Source organism: Gymnoscopelus braueri (assembly GCF_963280865.1).
Source record: "Gymnoscopelus braueri genome assembly, chromosome: 8".
Taxonomy (NCBI): domain Eukaryota; kingdom Metazoa; phylum Chordata; class Actinopteri; order Myctophiformes; family Myctophidae; genus Gymnoscopelus; species Gymnoscopelus braueri.
The window spans coordinates 28,557,345-28,573,844 of record NC_137609.1 but is presented as its reverse complement, the minus strand read 5'-3'; the positions used below and the strand labels follow the sequence as shown (position 1 = coordinate 28,573,844).

The following is a 16,500-nucleotide window of genomic DNA, read 5'->3' as shown; positions in this document are numbered from 1 at the left end:
TCTGGGCTGCAGTGGGAGCCCTGCGGCTGTGCTCTGTAGTGGAGCTCTGCCCCTCAGCAGATCCCTGCTGCAGAGAGTGCTGGCTGGCTATACTGTCACGGCTGCACCTTCCCTCCCTCTTTTATGCTCCCCCTCCCATCTGTGCTTTCTCACCGTCATCTTCACTTGTAATATTACACACACACACACACACACACACACACACACACACACACACACACACACACAATATGACATTAAATGTATTGCAAATGACCCACTATGACTATGATCTAGAAGTCCATAGTGCCTTGTCTGAAGGCAATGGTTTCAGGCCTGTAAACATTCCCTGTGTCAAATAAACAAGTAAGACGCGCGAACGCGGGAAGCGAACGCAGCCCTATTTTTTTTGTTGTCTTTTTTAAATTGTTATGTTGTGTATTTACGGACTTGTAATCCGTGTTATTTCACCGTGATGGGGAGAGCGTAGAGAGAAAGTCACGTGACTGCCTCCGCCTCATATTGAAGTTAATGGGGGGGATATGGTTCTCCTATGCGCGGAGTTTCGGAGTTCCTAGTCATCTATGCACGGAATTGCCGTTTGTCAATCTGTGCTATTTCACCGTGTTTGGGGGGGCGATCGATAATCACTTGAGGTATATAGCATCAATTATAGATGCATACTGGAACTATTTAACCCGAAACTTGGGGCATCAGCTGCTGTGTTGTGATATTCTTGATAATAATGACAATAATTAAGAAATAAGCTTGGAAAATCCAAATAAATCTTAATGCAATACATTTACGACGCATTCATAACATGAATGCATAACATAGCAAACATTTTTTTATTATGTTATATAGTTATATACAGTATAGAGCTGCAAATGCCATCAGGTGGAAATGATTGCGTAGTAAAAATGGAATTTCTCACTTGGTCAACAACATCACAATCACAACATAACTTCTCCAAGATGTCCACATGATTCAGAGGGTGTGCCACAGATATTCAACATTTTTGAGTGGTGTCAGCCACTCCTACACTTGACCGTGTGTGTGGGTCCGTCCGTCCGTCCGTTTGAGCACGGCCTCAACAGCTGCAGCTGATTGCAACACAAGGATGCAACCAGTTACACTAATTCAAAGGCACTCTCTTCACACTGGGTGTGATTTTTAATTTAAAGTGCTACAGCAAAGTTCTTGTCAAAATAAGAGAACAAGAGATCATCATCATTAAAATGAGAAATAATGTAAACCTTCAGTTCACATACAGTATACAACACATTGGTATTGGGGTAGCTGATGCCAGATGTGCCCAAAGCTCATCTCAGACTGTGTAGTATTCAAACAACCAGTGGTAAACCAGCAGTGTTGGAAAAGACGCAGGGAAACGGGTCCATCTACATGAATGCTTGCACACACACACACACACACACACACACACACACACACACACACACACACACACACACACACACACACACACACACACACACACACACACACACACACACACACACACACACACACACACACACACACACTTCCCATTCACTCACAAATGTGCACAGCCACACTGGAACGGGTTATGTAAAGTTGCAGTGTGTGGGGCGACTGAGCTTTTAGACCGTATTTTGTCTCTCAGTCCACTGAGCTGGGTAAATGCTTCAGCGAGTGCATGATGCTGTGCTTTCTCCTGATTTTTTTCTCTCGCCATGGTGCTCTGTCTAGAAAAGTCCACAGATATTGCAGACGGGCCGTATGTATCCCCCCACTCCCACCCACCCATTGAAGTAACTGCATTGCATTTTGAAAGGTCTCTGTTCTCTGTGTAAATGCCACACATACAATTTATGTACCAAAAGGGAGGCAGTGGCATTCGTGACTTGAGGTAGTTGTTCACACAATTCTGTTTATATCCCAGGAGAGGAGAACTCTGCACAGAGTGGGGCAGAGTAAAAATAGCAGCACAGAGGTGCTGTAGCCCTACTATCAAAAAAAAGGTGAAAATGTCACGCAGCTTCCAGCTTACAAATTGGGATCAAAGGAACTAGACGAGACTAGAGTCCAAAAGCCCTTAGAGGCTGGGCTGCTCCTTACACTCAACTGGAAGTTTTGGCCAAACGGTGGTGCTAGTGGAAAGGCCATGGGGTCACTCAGGTTCATCCTTTAGGGAACATGAATACGCTCCGTAGGTTTCATGGCAATACACCTTTTAAGGTGAGTCTCCATCAAACAGACTGGTTCAGACTATTTCAGACTGCAACAGACTGGTATTTGGTTGGCAAAAGTTGGCATTTAGTCTGTCAGCCAACTTGTCCATTGATATGATAATGTGTTATAACTTTCAGCCCAATCTGGGAAATAAAAAGGAAAAACAGCGCCCTCTGCTGTTCTTGAGAGATTACTTTCAACCTCCCTGCCAGCGTTGCCAGGTCTGCTTATTATAAGCGACTTTGGGCTTGTTTCCCTGCAAAGTCACTTGTAAATATAGGGATGTTCCCAGCGTTTTTTCTTTTTTTCTTCACTGACATGCAGTGGTGTAAAGTAACTATAGTACATTTACTCAAGTACTGTACTTAAGTACAATTTTGAGGTACTTTTACTTTACTGGAGTATTTCCAATTGTCTATACTTTTACTCCACAACAATTATTTGAAACGTTTAGTTACTAGTTACTTTGCAGATATAAATCATTATAAAACATACATTAACCACATTAGCCCTATTTTATACCTATAAGCTATTTGAAAATAGCAGATCTACAAGCTCACAACGTGTTGCGATGCACGCGTTCTGAGCTTGTAGATCTGCTATTATCAAACATTTTAGTACTTTTACTTTTGGTACTTTAAGTACATTTTTATACCAATACTTTAGTACTTTTACTCAAGTAAATGTTGAATTCCGGACTTTTACTTGTAACAGACTCAGAGTACATCTATTGCATTGATACTTTTACTCAAGTAAAACATTTGAGTACTTTTTCCACCACTGACGTGTACACAACATTTTTGAAAACGGTTATTCGAATAATCAAAAATAAATACATTCATTCATTTATTGAAATTAACACCCAGAAAATAGCCAAAACTGAGCACATTTCGATCTATAAGGCCAAATCTCATTTAAAAAAACGAGAAACAGTGAATGTAGGTTTTCATAGACATGGTCGCTTGTTTCTCTCACATAATCTGGCAACACCGACAGCCTCGTTGCGCTGTTGTTGTCACTGCTTCTCTGCAACATGGCTACTCCCAGTTGGGCCCCAATCGGCCAAAGAACTGAACATGTTCGGTCGGCTCTGGGTCGGCCGAAAAGGTCCCGACGGACCACCCGACGGACCCCTAACCGACTGGACGACTATATCGAACGCTTCCCGACGCCAAGTTGGCCCAAAGTCGGTCTGGTGGAGACCTACCTTTAAATTCTGAGATATCTTGTGTGCAAGTGGAGATTTGGCCTAAAAGTGGCACTAGAGGAAAGGCCATGGGATCACCAATTTATCACCATTTATCCTGTGCAGGTGTGTGCAGTCACACCTAGCTCTGACTTCATTTAGTTAGACTCAAGCCACGTGTGACTGCTTAACTCGGCCATCATCCCACACAGTATGTATGGGCAATATATATATATATATTTTTCCTGTAATGTTTCTACATGCATAGGTTATTGTGGATAGAGTGAATTGTAGGCTATGTTGTTGGTTAACTGGGGTCATACTGTATAGGTCATATAGGCCTATTGGTTGGTTAACTGGAATCATAAGCCTAGTGCTTGGTTTGCAGTAGGCAGCAATGTGTTGTGAAAATGTTTTGTGATGAATTGAAAGCTGATGGAAAAGTTCATTCAATGGTAGCCCTGAAACATGACTGTCATACCATGACAGTCATGGTGCCGAGTCCCCCTGGTCTAAAGTTGTGTTCGATTTTTTCACATTGCCATCTCTCACATAAACATAAGCGTTCAGATTTCAAATATAAAGTGCTTACCACCGAGTCACGGATGTTACAAGGCGATGCGGACCGCGATGAGTACCCGTATCTCCCGTATTGTTCAATAAAAAGCATTTTAATCCCATCGCCGGCCATTTTCTTTTTTGTATTTTTTTTGTATTGTAATGTATCAGAGTGCAATACACCTCCCAACCATTAGTGTCGCATGGTTGAAAGTATCGGAGACAATTTGGAGAAAATGGCCGGCGATGGGATTAAAATGCTTTTTATTGAACAATACGGGAGATACGGGTACTCATCGCGGTCCGCATCGCCTTGTAACATCCGTGGCTCGGTGGTAAGCACTTTATATTTGAAATCTGAACGTTTATGTTTATGTGAGAGATGGCAATGTGAAAAAATCGAACACAACTTTAGACCAGGGGGACTCGGCACCATGACGCTTGTATACAAGCGTCATGTGAACCATGGCTAATTCAATGGCTGATGATGTTGTAAGGTTAGGATTTTGAAGCTGATTTATCTTGTATGTTCAGACTTGCTCTACTTTTTCTTCTTTCTGGTTTTCCTAATGCTCTATTTACCTAGAATCTGTGACGTGTGTGTACAATCATGTTGGTTAGTTGGGAATCGGCCTACAAAGAAAGTGTAGCTCAGGGGCCCATGGTCACTTTAACCCACTACTCTTGCTTAATGTGAAGAAAAGTATACATATATTTGTCCCTCTGCTTCCTTGCAGGTGTAATTATATGTGTGAACAAATTGGAAACAAGGGAGCAAAAATAAAATAAAGAATTGTATCAAAAGAAAGCAACTGTCTTTTTCCCCATCATATTTCCCTGCAGAACCAATTCTGTCTTGTTCTTTTATATCTCGAGGCCCTGAATCTCTGCTGTAGCCTTACATTCTGAAGCCTGGAGGAGGTGTTGAAGCCTAGATGACAGAACATTTGTGCAAATGCAAATGCAAAAAAAACAGTACAATCCAGACTCCAGAGTTTAGTGAACTATTGTATACTGCCGCCTGCTGGTGAAACATTACTATGACTACAGAATAACTTCACTGCTGTCAGAGGTAGCTATTACACCTACCTATTACAGTATAGCAAAACCAAAATATTCCTGGTTGTTTGGTTAGTCATTCATTGAACAAAAGTGAGTATACGTCTAACAAAAGTGTCTGAGTCACTGAGGTTTCTGTTGATTTCATGAAAATGCTTGTCAATGAGACACATACTGTAGTTAAACATGTCTTTTATAAACTTAATTGAAAACATTTTAAACACCAAGCTTAGGCTAAGACAGTGTGTTCAGGGCTGATATACACTCTTCTGAAGGCTCTGAGAGCTATCCAAGTTTGGCTCCTATTACTAGTCCTGTGTTCAAAATACAAAATTATGGATGTGAAATAATGGAGAATAACTAAATTTTGAATACAAACATGCCATTCAGCACTGAGCACTTACTGTAACTTCTGGAGCCGTAAGGGTCCATTTGGTTATATCTGTACACTCAGAGTTACAGACCTGTAAGGATCCATTTAGAACCCCATTAGACCACACTTTGAGAACCACTGCTCTAGTCCCATCTGCTGTGCTCACTCAATGTTTCTGTGGACATATTCCAACCACGCTGTTCATTACCAGATGTTGACTTGTCTTCTTAGCTTGATCTCATGATCATGAGCCATTGAAGTGAACATGTTCATTTCATATCTGTTAACATAAAATGACAGAAACAGCCATCGATATTGTCGCTAATGCAGTAAAATATTGTTGGATTTGGATTTTGGAGTAGCCTATATTTAGAATGGGGTTACTGGATTGGGTCAAGATTTGATTTGTGACATACAGTTGCTTAATACACATGTACAACTTTAAATGAAATGTTTGGAAGCATACTCCAGTCGCCGTGCAATAGATACAGAAAAGAAGATCGAAGCTAGAGAAAAAGAAAATCAATTCATAAAAGAAAGAAAATGCTATCCAAACAAAACAAAGACACTATCAAACTGACACTATCCAAATAGATGCAGTTACATATAGTATGCAATTTACATATGTGCTGTGTTAGTTGCAAATTAAAGCATTAAATAATGTATAAGATGCATGAACAACGTAATATGGAAAGTACTATATATTGATTGTATAATTGTGATATATAAATCTTTAGATCATAAATATATCAATATATGTGTGATATACTGTACAAAAAAGGAAGTGCATATTTAAGCGATAACACAAGAGAGGGAGTGCTTTATCTTGGCTATTGGCTGTGCTGTGGCAAAGGCATGACGTGCATGACAAAGCATGACCTCAAGTATTGCTTTTATAAAATGATACCAAATATGGCAACATAAAAATCATACACATATTCCAATTAAAACAGTTTTTGATAACAATTTCATTACATTATTATTTCTAGAAGAAACAAGCAAGGCAGTTGCTACCCCCTGTAACTCCATGGAAGCAAAAGTTCACAAACTTTTAAACTAGCCGTTGTAACCTTGAAGTGAATCAATATTGAGCAACTGCATGGCCTTCTCACCTGAAATGTTTTAAGAAACCGTTTTTGTTGGACTGTATAGGTCTGGGTGAAATAGTCTAGAGCTTGTTTTCAGACAAGCCACCATTGCTGTTCTAGTGTTTTTCTTAGCCACGGAGAGCTATAGAACCACACCTATTGTGATTTGCCCAACCTAAGCATACAGTATGGAATGCCCGTTTTATTATGAACTATGAAAACACTAACTGTGCAAACACTGTAAGCAAGGCCAAGGAGTATAAACTGGAATGAAGCTTGACATTTTGGATGATGTTTTTTGTGAAATATTATATTAGGAATCTTTGTAGTTTCCCCTGCTCTGGCAGAAATCCCATACTGTATAATAAGGACATTTATATGTTTTTTTTAAAAGATTATATATACTGTATATTACTGTAACAAATATTTCCTGTTTTGCCTTTGACCTATTGTCATAGCTTAATATGTGTTCTCAAAGTGGGGTCTGGGGAGGGGCGTCCCGCTTAAGTCCTATTTTATTTTTTCAGCTATTTAGAAGTAGCCTATCTACAAGCTCACGACGTGTCATCACATTGTGAGCTTGCCTTGTAGATCTGTTATTTTAGAAACATTTTGACAAACCTGGCACAAAATATTTTCAAATGGGGGGCCCGCAGCCAATACAGATTATATCAATTTGGGGGTCATTGACATGAAAATGTTATATGTCATGCCTACAGGCGGTGGGGAAGCACAAGCCATAGATGGCATCAAAACTCCATCAACTATTTCCGTGACAGAGCTTTTTAAATGGGCATAAAGCTGTGCCCCCTCCCTCTGCATTTTGCATATGCTGGGTAATAATTTATATTACTTACTGTATGTTTTTTTTCCCCTTCCATAAAGACATATTTCTACACATTACACATTGCAAAAGCATTACACAAACATAGATTTAACACTGTCGATGGAGAAAACTATGTATACCAAAAAAGGGGGAGAAACACATACAGTGGTGGATCCCCTGGGAGAGCCTGCGGAGAGGCTGACTGCCAGCGCGGTCATGGGTTCAGTGTGTGACTGGAAACGGGTCAGAGACGCACAACGTAAACATTAATGGCGATGCACGTGGCCCTGCATCTGCTGCCAAGTGATTACCAGCCAGTCATTCAGTTCACTCAGTGTACTATAGGGCAAGTTGTGGTTGGCCAATATCTTGAAGGCCTCTGTGAGCATGCGGGAGAATCATTTATTTGGTCAGAATTAAATGTAGTACCTTTTTAAGTAGCACCTCCACACCGTCCTGGAGCCTTGCATGCTATACCGTTCCTGTACATCAAAGCACTTGTGGAATCCTTACATTTTAGGACGAACATGGAGGGGTAGATCCATAGAGATTGCCATCCTTCATTGTGATCGGTTGTGTATTGACTTAAAATAAAGATAGTGGTAGATTAGGCTGTTTGGGGGTCTTTGGCATGGTTGAGTTGTGTAACACCTGTCTCAGAGAACCGCTTGTCCCTTGAAACAAACAAACAAGCAAACAAACAACAATGCCACCCCTTCAGCGGTGATCTTCTAATGTCTGTATCGCCCTATTCCAAGGCTCTATACCACATGGTTTCAGCTTTCAACAGATAGTTTAAATATGTACATGGCTCTCAGTACTTGCCATGTTATCCCCCATACAAGCAACAAATCATTTACTTGAGTTCTTCCGTAACTTTCCATTGACTCTTCATTCGTATCCAGTATAGCATGGGAAAACCTTGTCCAGACCAATCCCTGTTGTCCCATTCCCAGGAGAACACTTCTGATCCCACATTAGCTGCTGTAGCATCCTCTGATTTCCTCTTAAGCTTTCAGTTCATCTCATGAGGCGTATGCTGCCATCAAATGCAACCCTCAGTTCATCTCATGAGGCATATGCTGCCATCAAATGCAACCCTCTAGTTTATGGTTTCAACATGGAAGGTTGGCATACATTCCTCAATTATAATAATTACAAACTGGGCAGCATTAAGTCTCTCTTTCTCTCTCTCTCTCTCTCTCTCTCTCTCTCTCTCTGTCACTCTCTGTCTCTCTCACTCTCTCTCTCTTACACGCACGTGCGCTCGCGCACACACACACACACACACACACACACACACACACACACACACACACACACACACACACACACACACACACACACTAGTGTTGGCCTGTTGGGGGAGCTACTACTGGAAATGTTATGAGTTACTCTTTACTTATTACGAAATCGTATTATTTTACTTATTACTTGTATCGAAAGTAATTTGTTACTTTCCTTGTTATTGTTGTATTACTATATTACTTTTGCCCCCCCCCCAACCTGTTAAGCCAGCTCCTTTTAGAGCTGAATCCACTTCATTGTGATAACAATTAACCTCACAGCACTCTGCATAGCCTCACAAACCTGATGGGATACAGTATGTCAGTGCGCGTGAGTGCCCTAATACTAATAATTCTAATTTTACCATTAGTTTCATAGTATATTATAGAGCGTGCCAACGTGTCGTCACCACGGGGGCGTGGCATTGGGCGTGGCATTGGGCAATGTTAAGTCAACCTGGATTTTACCCCTCAAAGATGTCCGCCGCTACCAAAAGACACTTGTTGACGCCCCCTTCAGGAATTTTGGCACGCTCTATATAGCGCCTTTCAAGAGACTCAAGGATGCTTTACATCAACAAATAAACAAACAGCCAAATCCTGTGTAAACAAGTGTCTCTTCAGTGCAGACTTAAAAGAGTCAGTGTAGTACTGGCAATTTCTTAATATGGGCAGTTTTCTAATACATGGATTTTATTACGATCTATTTTCCTAGTAGGTGTCCACGTTCTTAATATACGTTATGATTATAGAATGCTATGTTGTACCCATACAAATAGATAGTACAACTTACAATATAGTACTTTTCTATATAGTACTATTTGATTACCATCTTACTTTCCTAGTAATCACCATGACAATTGGGACCTGTGCAATAATGGATTGCAAAAGAAAATCAAGTGAAATGTGGATTGGTTTGTAAATATATGTCAGGTTGTTCATTATTATGTTGAAACCCCTTTCATTTGTTATCAGACAGCAGGGTTGTATATATTTGTTAATGATGAGGATAACATTAACAACCATATTCCATCCTGATTTATCTAAAGTTTGCAGGAGTGGCCCATTTTTAACAAAATGCCGCAAATCATGAACACAGCGCCCGATTGCGGTGAAACTTTGCACACACATTCACACTACATTGAGGAACAAATGCACTCTCAACATTGCCCTATTATAGCGCCACCAGGAGGCCGATTTTTGCAAAACATTATTTTTTATATTACTCCTACAAATGTTGTCCAAACATCACACAAATTTGATAAGGCATTAATGCGAGTTCCACTAGAACTCGTGAGACCTGGGCAGAAATATATGCAGGTATTACATAAATTAATTTGGAATGTTTGGTTGTGTATGGTAACTTTTATTCGCAGTTTGACACCTCTATGTTAGATGTTTATCAGATGATCCAACATCCTGGGTACTGGTTTGCTTCTGACTGCTCCTGTTTCTACTGCATCCCCAGCAGCTGTATGGGGTAGTCACATATACATAGGGTCAAGTAAGGGTCAGTAGTCACTCATTCACTTTCAATGGCTGGGTTGAATGGGGTGAGACGAGAACCAGCCTGCAAACCTTTAACTGCCTGTGTGCTTGACCTTATCCGGTTAGCAGAGAAAATGATCAGCTTAGACACTGAGCTACCTATTCACTCTGCTCCAACACATGGCTTATTAGCTTCTTTTGATGGTCCTGCCAATAGTTCTGTAGTAACTGTGGTGTATTAATGGAGCCATTGCAACGTAATGTTGTTCTGCTGCGCATCTCTGATGTAAAATTATGAATGTCAAGAATAGGAACTTGAGTAAGAAGTTTTGAATTCTGTCTATTTCACATCTACTGCACTTCATTATCTCGTCTTCTGGAGTGTCCCTCCTGGCTCCCAATCTATTGGAATAAACCCCTCTTCAGACTCCACCTCACCAACTAGCACTCCTCTCTCTTTCTCCTCCTTATTGGCATGGCGAGAGAGTATGTTTTGCACCCTGTCCATCCGTCCTTCCGTGTGTGTGTCCTTCTGTCTGTGGACAGCTAATCTCTGGCAATGTTGGCTTGATTGCTGTGAAACTGTGCACACACTCCCTGGACGCCAATTCATAACCTCTCCCCCAAACTTTTCACATGGACCTGTTATAGCGCCATCAGGAGGCCGCTTTTTGCAACAAATTTCTTTTTTTCATTACTCCTACACATTTTGTCCAAACATCACGCAAATCGGTACACAGTATTAAACCAAACGGGTCTTTCAGATTTCTCATATTCCATCCTGATTGGCTAATAATATAATGGCTTTCAAAGTTTGCAGGACTGCTCCGTTTTGAACAAAATGCCTCAACACAGCAGGCAATTTCTATGAAATTTTGCAGGCACAATCTCACTAGGCCGAGGGAGAAATGCCACTTGAACTTTTTCAAATCAACCTCATGGTGGCGCTATAACAGGCTGATTCGTGTTTTTACCTATAACTGCACCTATGTGTGTAAAACTTTGAATGTGCACTCCCTAGAGGCCAAGGACAAAGCTTTGCCCTGCATTTTTCACATCTGCATTTTATAGCGCCACCAGGAGGCCGACTTATGTAAAACAAATTTTTAGATATTACTCCTTCAGATTTTATCCAAATTTCACGCAAATCGGTACACATGATCTCTATAGTCATGTGATCAAGATTGACATCTAAAGTTTGCAGGAGTGGCCTATTTTGAACAAAATGCCGCAAATCATGAACGCAGCGTCTGATTGCGGTGAAACTTTGCACGGACATTCGCACTATGTTGAGGAACAAATGCCACCCTTTCAACATTGCCCTATTATAGTGCCACCAGGAGGCCGATTTTTGCAAATCCTTTTTTTTATTACCCCTGCACATGTTGTCCAAACATCACGCAAATCTGTACATATTATCTCTTTAGTCAAGTCATCAAGACGGATCCATCCGATTTTTCACATTCCAGCCTGATTGGCGAATTCCGAACATTACTGGCCCACAATAACCTACCTGATCTGGCGGAGACCTGTGCTCCGAGGAGCACTTTTTCTAGTTCAGATTACTTTGATTTTGCACTACTTATTTCCTTACTTACTTACCTACATTACTTACACATTTGCACTTGTAAATCTCTGGATAATAGTGTAGCCAGCTGTAGGAGAAGTCAGATGGCTGGCCCACATTTGGTGGCCTTTGGCACATTCTACTGCCATTATTCCATCCTATACACGGACCATTATTATTGCATGTTTTATGAACTTACCTACCTGATTGTAAACATGTAGTGAATTGTTATTGTATTATTGTAAAGGAGAATTAAGCTTATTGTGTGTTTTTAGGCCACATAGACACCAGAATGTTCATAATTAATAGTAATTAGACCTTTATTATGTTTTATTTATTTATTTACTGACACCTTCACTGTAATACGTATACAGACATGCCACAATGATGGTTAATGTATTGCTTAACTAGAAAAATAAATACACTCTTATTCAATGAAAATAAAAAAGGGTTATTTTAAGGGGATCATGTTTTTAACCACTTAAAGGAATACTTCACACCCAAAATGACCCCCCCCTCCCCCAATATCAATTACTACTCACCCCATGAAGGCTTGAATGTATGGAATTTTTTTATTTGTATCACATTCGTTTAAGGTTAATGAAGATTCAAAGAATTTGAATGATTTGAAAGAATAGGGATCCTATTAACAACAGAAAACCAAAAATACATTTAAAAACTCAAAAATAACTGTCACAGTGTAATGCAAGTGCAGTAATTTCCAGGCTAAACAGACTCATCCATGAACGATGCACACACCTGGGAAAGCATGTGGGCTCAGCTCGTGCTGAACGCCATGCCCAGGCACATTCCTCACTTATTATGAGATGGTTTACACAGGAAGTTAAAAATAAATAAATAAAGGAATGTAATACAAGAAATATGTATTTAGGCCATCACTGAGTGGGTAATTGATTTAAAAAAAATCATTTTGTGGGTGAGTATTTCTTTAAACCAGCCCACTTAGTTGACCAGGGTCCCCGAGGGATCTATACTTGGTCTGCTCCTTTTCCCCCAAAATCTCTTATAGCCAGCTTACAACGTGTTGCTCACAACGTTTTAAATTATATTATTCGTAAAATAAACCCATGACAAAAATAACTCGAAAATAACAAAACATGTGAATCACTTGACTCAAATCATGTGACTCAATCAACTCAACTTCTGGTAACCTTCGTCTTCATTTTCATCTTCACTATCATCCGAGTACATGCTGAGCTCAAAAAGTGCCTTGTCATTATTGTCCTCTAATAGTAACACCAAATAAGTTAAACAGAAATAAGCACAGAACAATTAGACCTGCCAAATTGCATGAATGCATCTTTGAACTCTACTGTGGCCAAGTATGACTGACGTGACACTCGCAACATTAACATTACAAATGCAAGTGTAAGCACCGAGTGAACATTTCAAGTAGACAGACAAACAAGTTCTAACACTTCAAATCAATACGTTGATCAGCATGAGATAAAGCTCGCAACAACCCAAACATATACAATTGCGTACGTGTCTTTTGGTTTGACATTTATTTTCTGCTTTAATAAACTTGTCTGCTAGAAGAAACGGTGCTTGGCATGAAAAATGTATCAGATGTAACACACTACATTGACAACAAGCATTAAAGGACTAGTTCACCCGAAAACATTACTTATTTTCTATCAATTACACACGCCATAAAGCCTTGAATTCATCGAGATTGTTTTGTTTTTGTCGCATTCCTAAGCCAATAATTCGATGGGTGGCTGCTGAGTCGGATAGACTCCGCCGGTCATTGCCGGTCATCAAATTATTTGCTTGAATGCGACAAAAAACTAAAGAAATCCATTAATTCAAGGCTTCATGGGGTGAGTAATTGATAGAAAATAATAATAATCTCAAGGTATTTCAGATGCTTCCAATCTTGTTTTCAAGAAAAGTAATAAAATAAATTAATATTTGGTTTAGTAGATCAAATTTTAGTAGATCTGTCTGTAAGAGTAAAAAAAACTTTATGAGTCTGACTAGATTTATTAGCCATAGGATAAGTCTGTCAGTGCCTGGTGTTATAGTGCTAACAATTGGCTTCAAAACCCCTATATTGCTGAGTGCATTACAAATGTGAATCCCCTCAGGTTAATCCTTAAGGGGTCTCTTTACTTCAGAACAAAAGAGGCTAAAACTTTTATTATTGACAATTAAACACTACAATATTAAACCCTGGCAGGATAGTGCTGTATGTATATGAAACAAAAATACTGCTTTCATTTGATGAACTGTGTAAGAAATATAACGTATCACAAAATTATATTGTATATGACAAGAAGTTATTTAAATAGACAAAAAAATACTCTGGCATTTGTCATCAATCTTCTGTTGGAGAACATACTATCTGATATTTGTAAGAGAGGCATACTGGGGCTTGGATATAGTTATATTTTTGCTTCATCAATACATTATTTTGGGGGCATTAAGACGGTGTGCGGACCTTCTCTTTCTTTTCAGTTTATCTATTTTGATCCAGCACCCGTCGAAATGTTTGGATGTGCATGCACCTCTTGACCGCTTGGATATAGAACATGTTCTAAATTTGTGCATTCATACCCAAAAGTTTGAATGATGACTTAACCACACTATTGTGTCAAATATGAAAATTGGCAAATGACAATACAGTTTTTAATAGGAGAAAGGACATTTAATTAGTTCTACAACGTCGAGATTACTCCCCAGCTTAGGCATTGGATCGTAGTAAGTCTGAAATGTGTACTGTATGTAGTGTTGTGCTTAGGCTGTAAGCTTTATACAGTACATTGTTTTTGCACTAATAAATATACAGAGATATATTGGAAAGACATAGTGGTTAGTCCTAATTCTTGACATTACAACAATGAAACAGTGAAATGTAATGGATCTACTGTCAGTGCTAGGGATGGGACGATTTGAAAATGACATGTCATGAAAAATAATTGCGATTAATGATATTGCGATATATGCTTAAAACTTAAAATGCCACTTTTGTACACCACTCGAACCACGCTCACAATGCGTTGCAACACAACACGTGAGCTTGTAGATCTGCTATTTTTGGTGAATCGATTTGTGTAGAGTGAAAATAAAAGCGTACCAAATATGCTCTTTACAGGTCCGTTTTATCAAGCATAGAGGGTGTAAGTGGTACTGAATTTGCAGCTCAACAAAGGCTAATTCATCCTAGTGTATGACGGAGGACAATTACACTCTCTCCACGATACAATTATTGTGAGCGTTTTTTTATCACGATAAACGATAATAACGATTATCGCCCCATCCCTAGTCAGTTCCATGTAGATCCATTACATTTCACCTCGGTGCATCAGTGGTGATGTTGCCATTCCTTTCCATTTCTCGAAGAGTGAGGCCGTTCCCCTCAGAGAGGCTGTCTTTTTTAACAGTGTTGACATGCTCTTTAGGTGGTATACCATGCTTTTGGCCATTAGCAAGCGGCATTCGTTTGTGCAATGCCACGCGGGTGAGGGGAAACTGCATGCTTCTGCACCTGGCAACCCTGCACCGCAGCAGCTCCCCATACGCCCTACGGAAGTCCCTGTTGAGGGCAGGATACAGGATGGGGTTCAGGGCCGAGTTGAAATACCCAAGCCACAGGACCACAGAGTGAAGTGTAGTGGGAGGGGTTTTCTGAGCCTTGATGCCCATGCAGGTGAAGAAGGTGAAGTATGGAAACCAGCAGATGACAAATGCCCCGAGGACAGCTGCCAGAGTAACTGTAGCTTTGTGTTCCCTTACTGTGGCCGTTGCAGAGGGTGTACGAGCAAATAACGGTGTGGCAGCACGGATGCGGCGAACCTAAGGGAGTGATAAACAAAATGTTAAAACATTAAGGCAGACCGTTAGAGAGCTATAAACGGTCAGTAATCACTTGCAAGACATCTTTATTTGACCCAGCCTGGACCTCTTCCAACATGGGCTTGATTATTTTCCTGTCCTCAAAAAATTCCACCCGAGAATTTCAAAAAGTAATGCAATGTAACCATTTTAAGGCTTAAAAGCACTAACCTGTTCTCGTGCTACTCTGAATATGCAGAGATACATTCCACACATAACCAGCAGAGGCAGGTAGAATGAGGTAAAGGCATACAACAGCACATAGTTGTTATTCCATTCAAAGAGGCAATAGCGTCCCTCCATGTCCTCATCCCACATGCCCCAGTCCAGATGTTGTATGTTGTAGTTGGCTGTGTTCCACCCCAGGTGGATCGGTACAAAGGATATAGCCAGTGACAAGGTCCAGATGGTTGCCATGGCCAGTGCCACCCTGATGGGTCTAACTCTGCGGGAATAGCCGAGCGGGTCTGAAATGGCCAAATATCGGTCCACGCTGATGGCCAGCAGGGTCAGGATGGAGGCTGTGCAGAGCATCACATCCAGAGAGACATAGAGGTTGCATAGGGCCCCTCCCAGGGGCCAGTCATTACTACGCAGCTCCAGGCTGGCCGAGAGGGGCATTACCAGCAAGCCCAGCAGGAAGTCTGTCACAGCCAGTGACACAACAAAGCAGTTAGCGATGCGGTGCAGCCGACGGCTGAGTCCTACAGCCAGACACACCAGCACATTCCCACCAACTGTTACAATGATGAAGAACACCAGAACCAGCCAACGAAGTGCTGTGGAGATCATGGTGTCCCCCGACTCCCTCCCCTGGCAAAGAGTCATCAAATCAACCACTGCTTCTTCATCAGTGCTACGGGTTGCTGGTGTTATCTCAGCGTCAACAAGATGAACTCCTCTGGAGATTTGGTGACACGCTATTCACTTATCAGTATCCATCAGTGCCAAATGCTTTCCAAGGCACCTGTGTGACGCTAATAGGGTTCATAAAATCATTGACTGGAGGGTGTTTGTC

The 16,500-nt window shown here is 40.7% G+C and overlaps 1 protein-coding gene across 1 annotated transcript; it reads right to left on the bottom strand.

Annotated features, from left to right (window-relative positions):
* Positions 1 to 14,939: 14,939 nt before the first annotated feature.
* hrh2b (histamine receptor H2b) lies at positions 14,940 to 16,274 on the bottom strand (the record flags this gene model as incomplete). Its single annotated transcript, XM_080436021.1, has 2 exons — positions 14,940 to 15,443; positions 15,654 to 16,274. 2 exons carry the CDS (start codon positions 16,272 to 16,274, stop codon positions 14,940 to 14,942), a joined length of 1,125 nt encoding a protein of 374 aa, XP_080292147.1.
* Between the last annotated feature and the right edge of the window lie 226 nt (positions 16,275 to 16,500).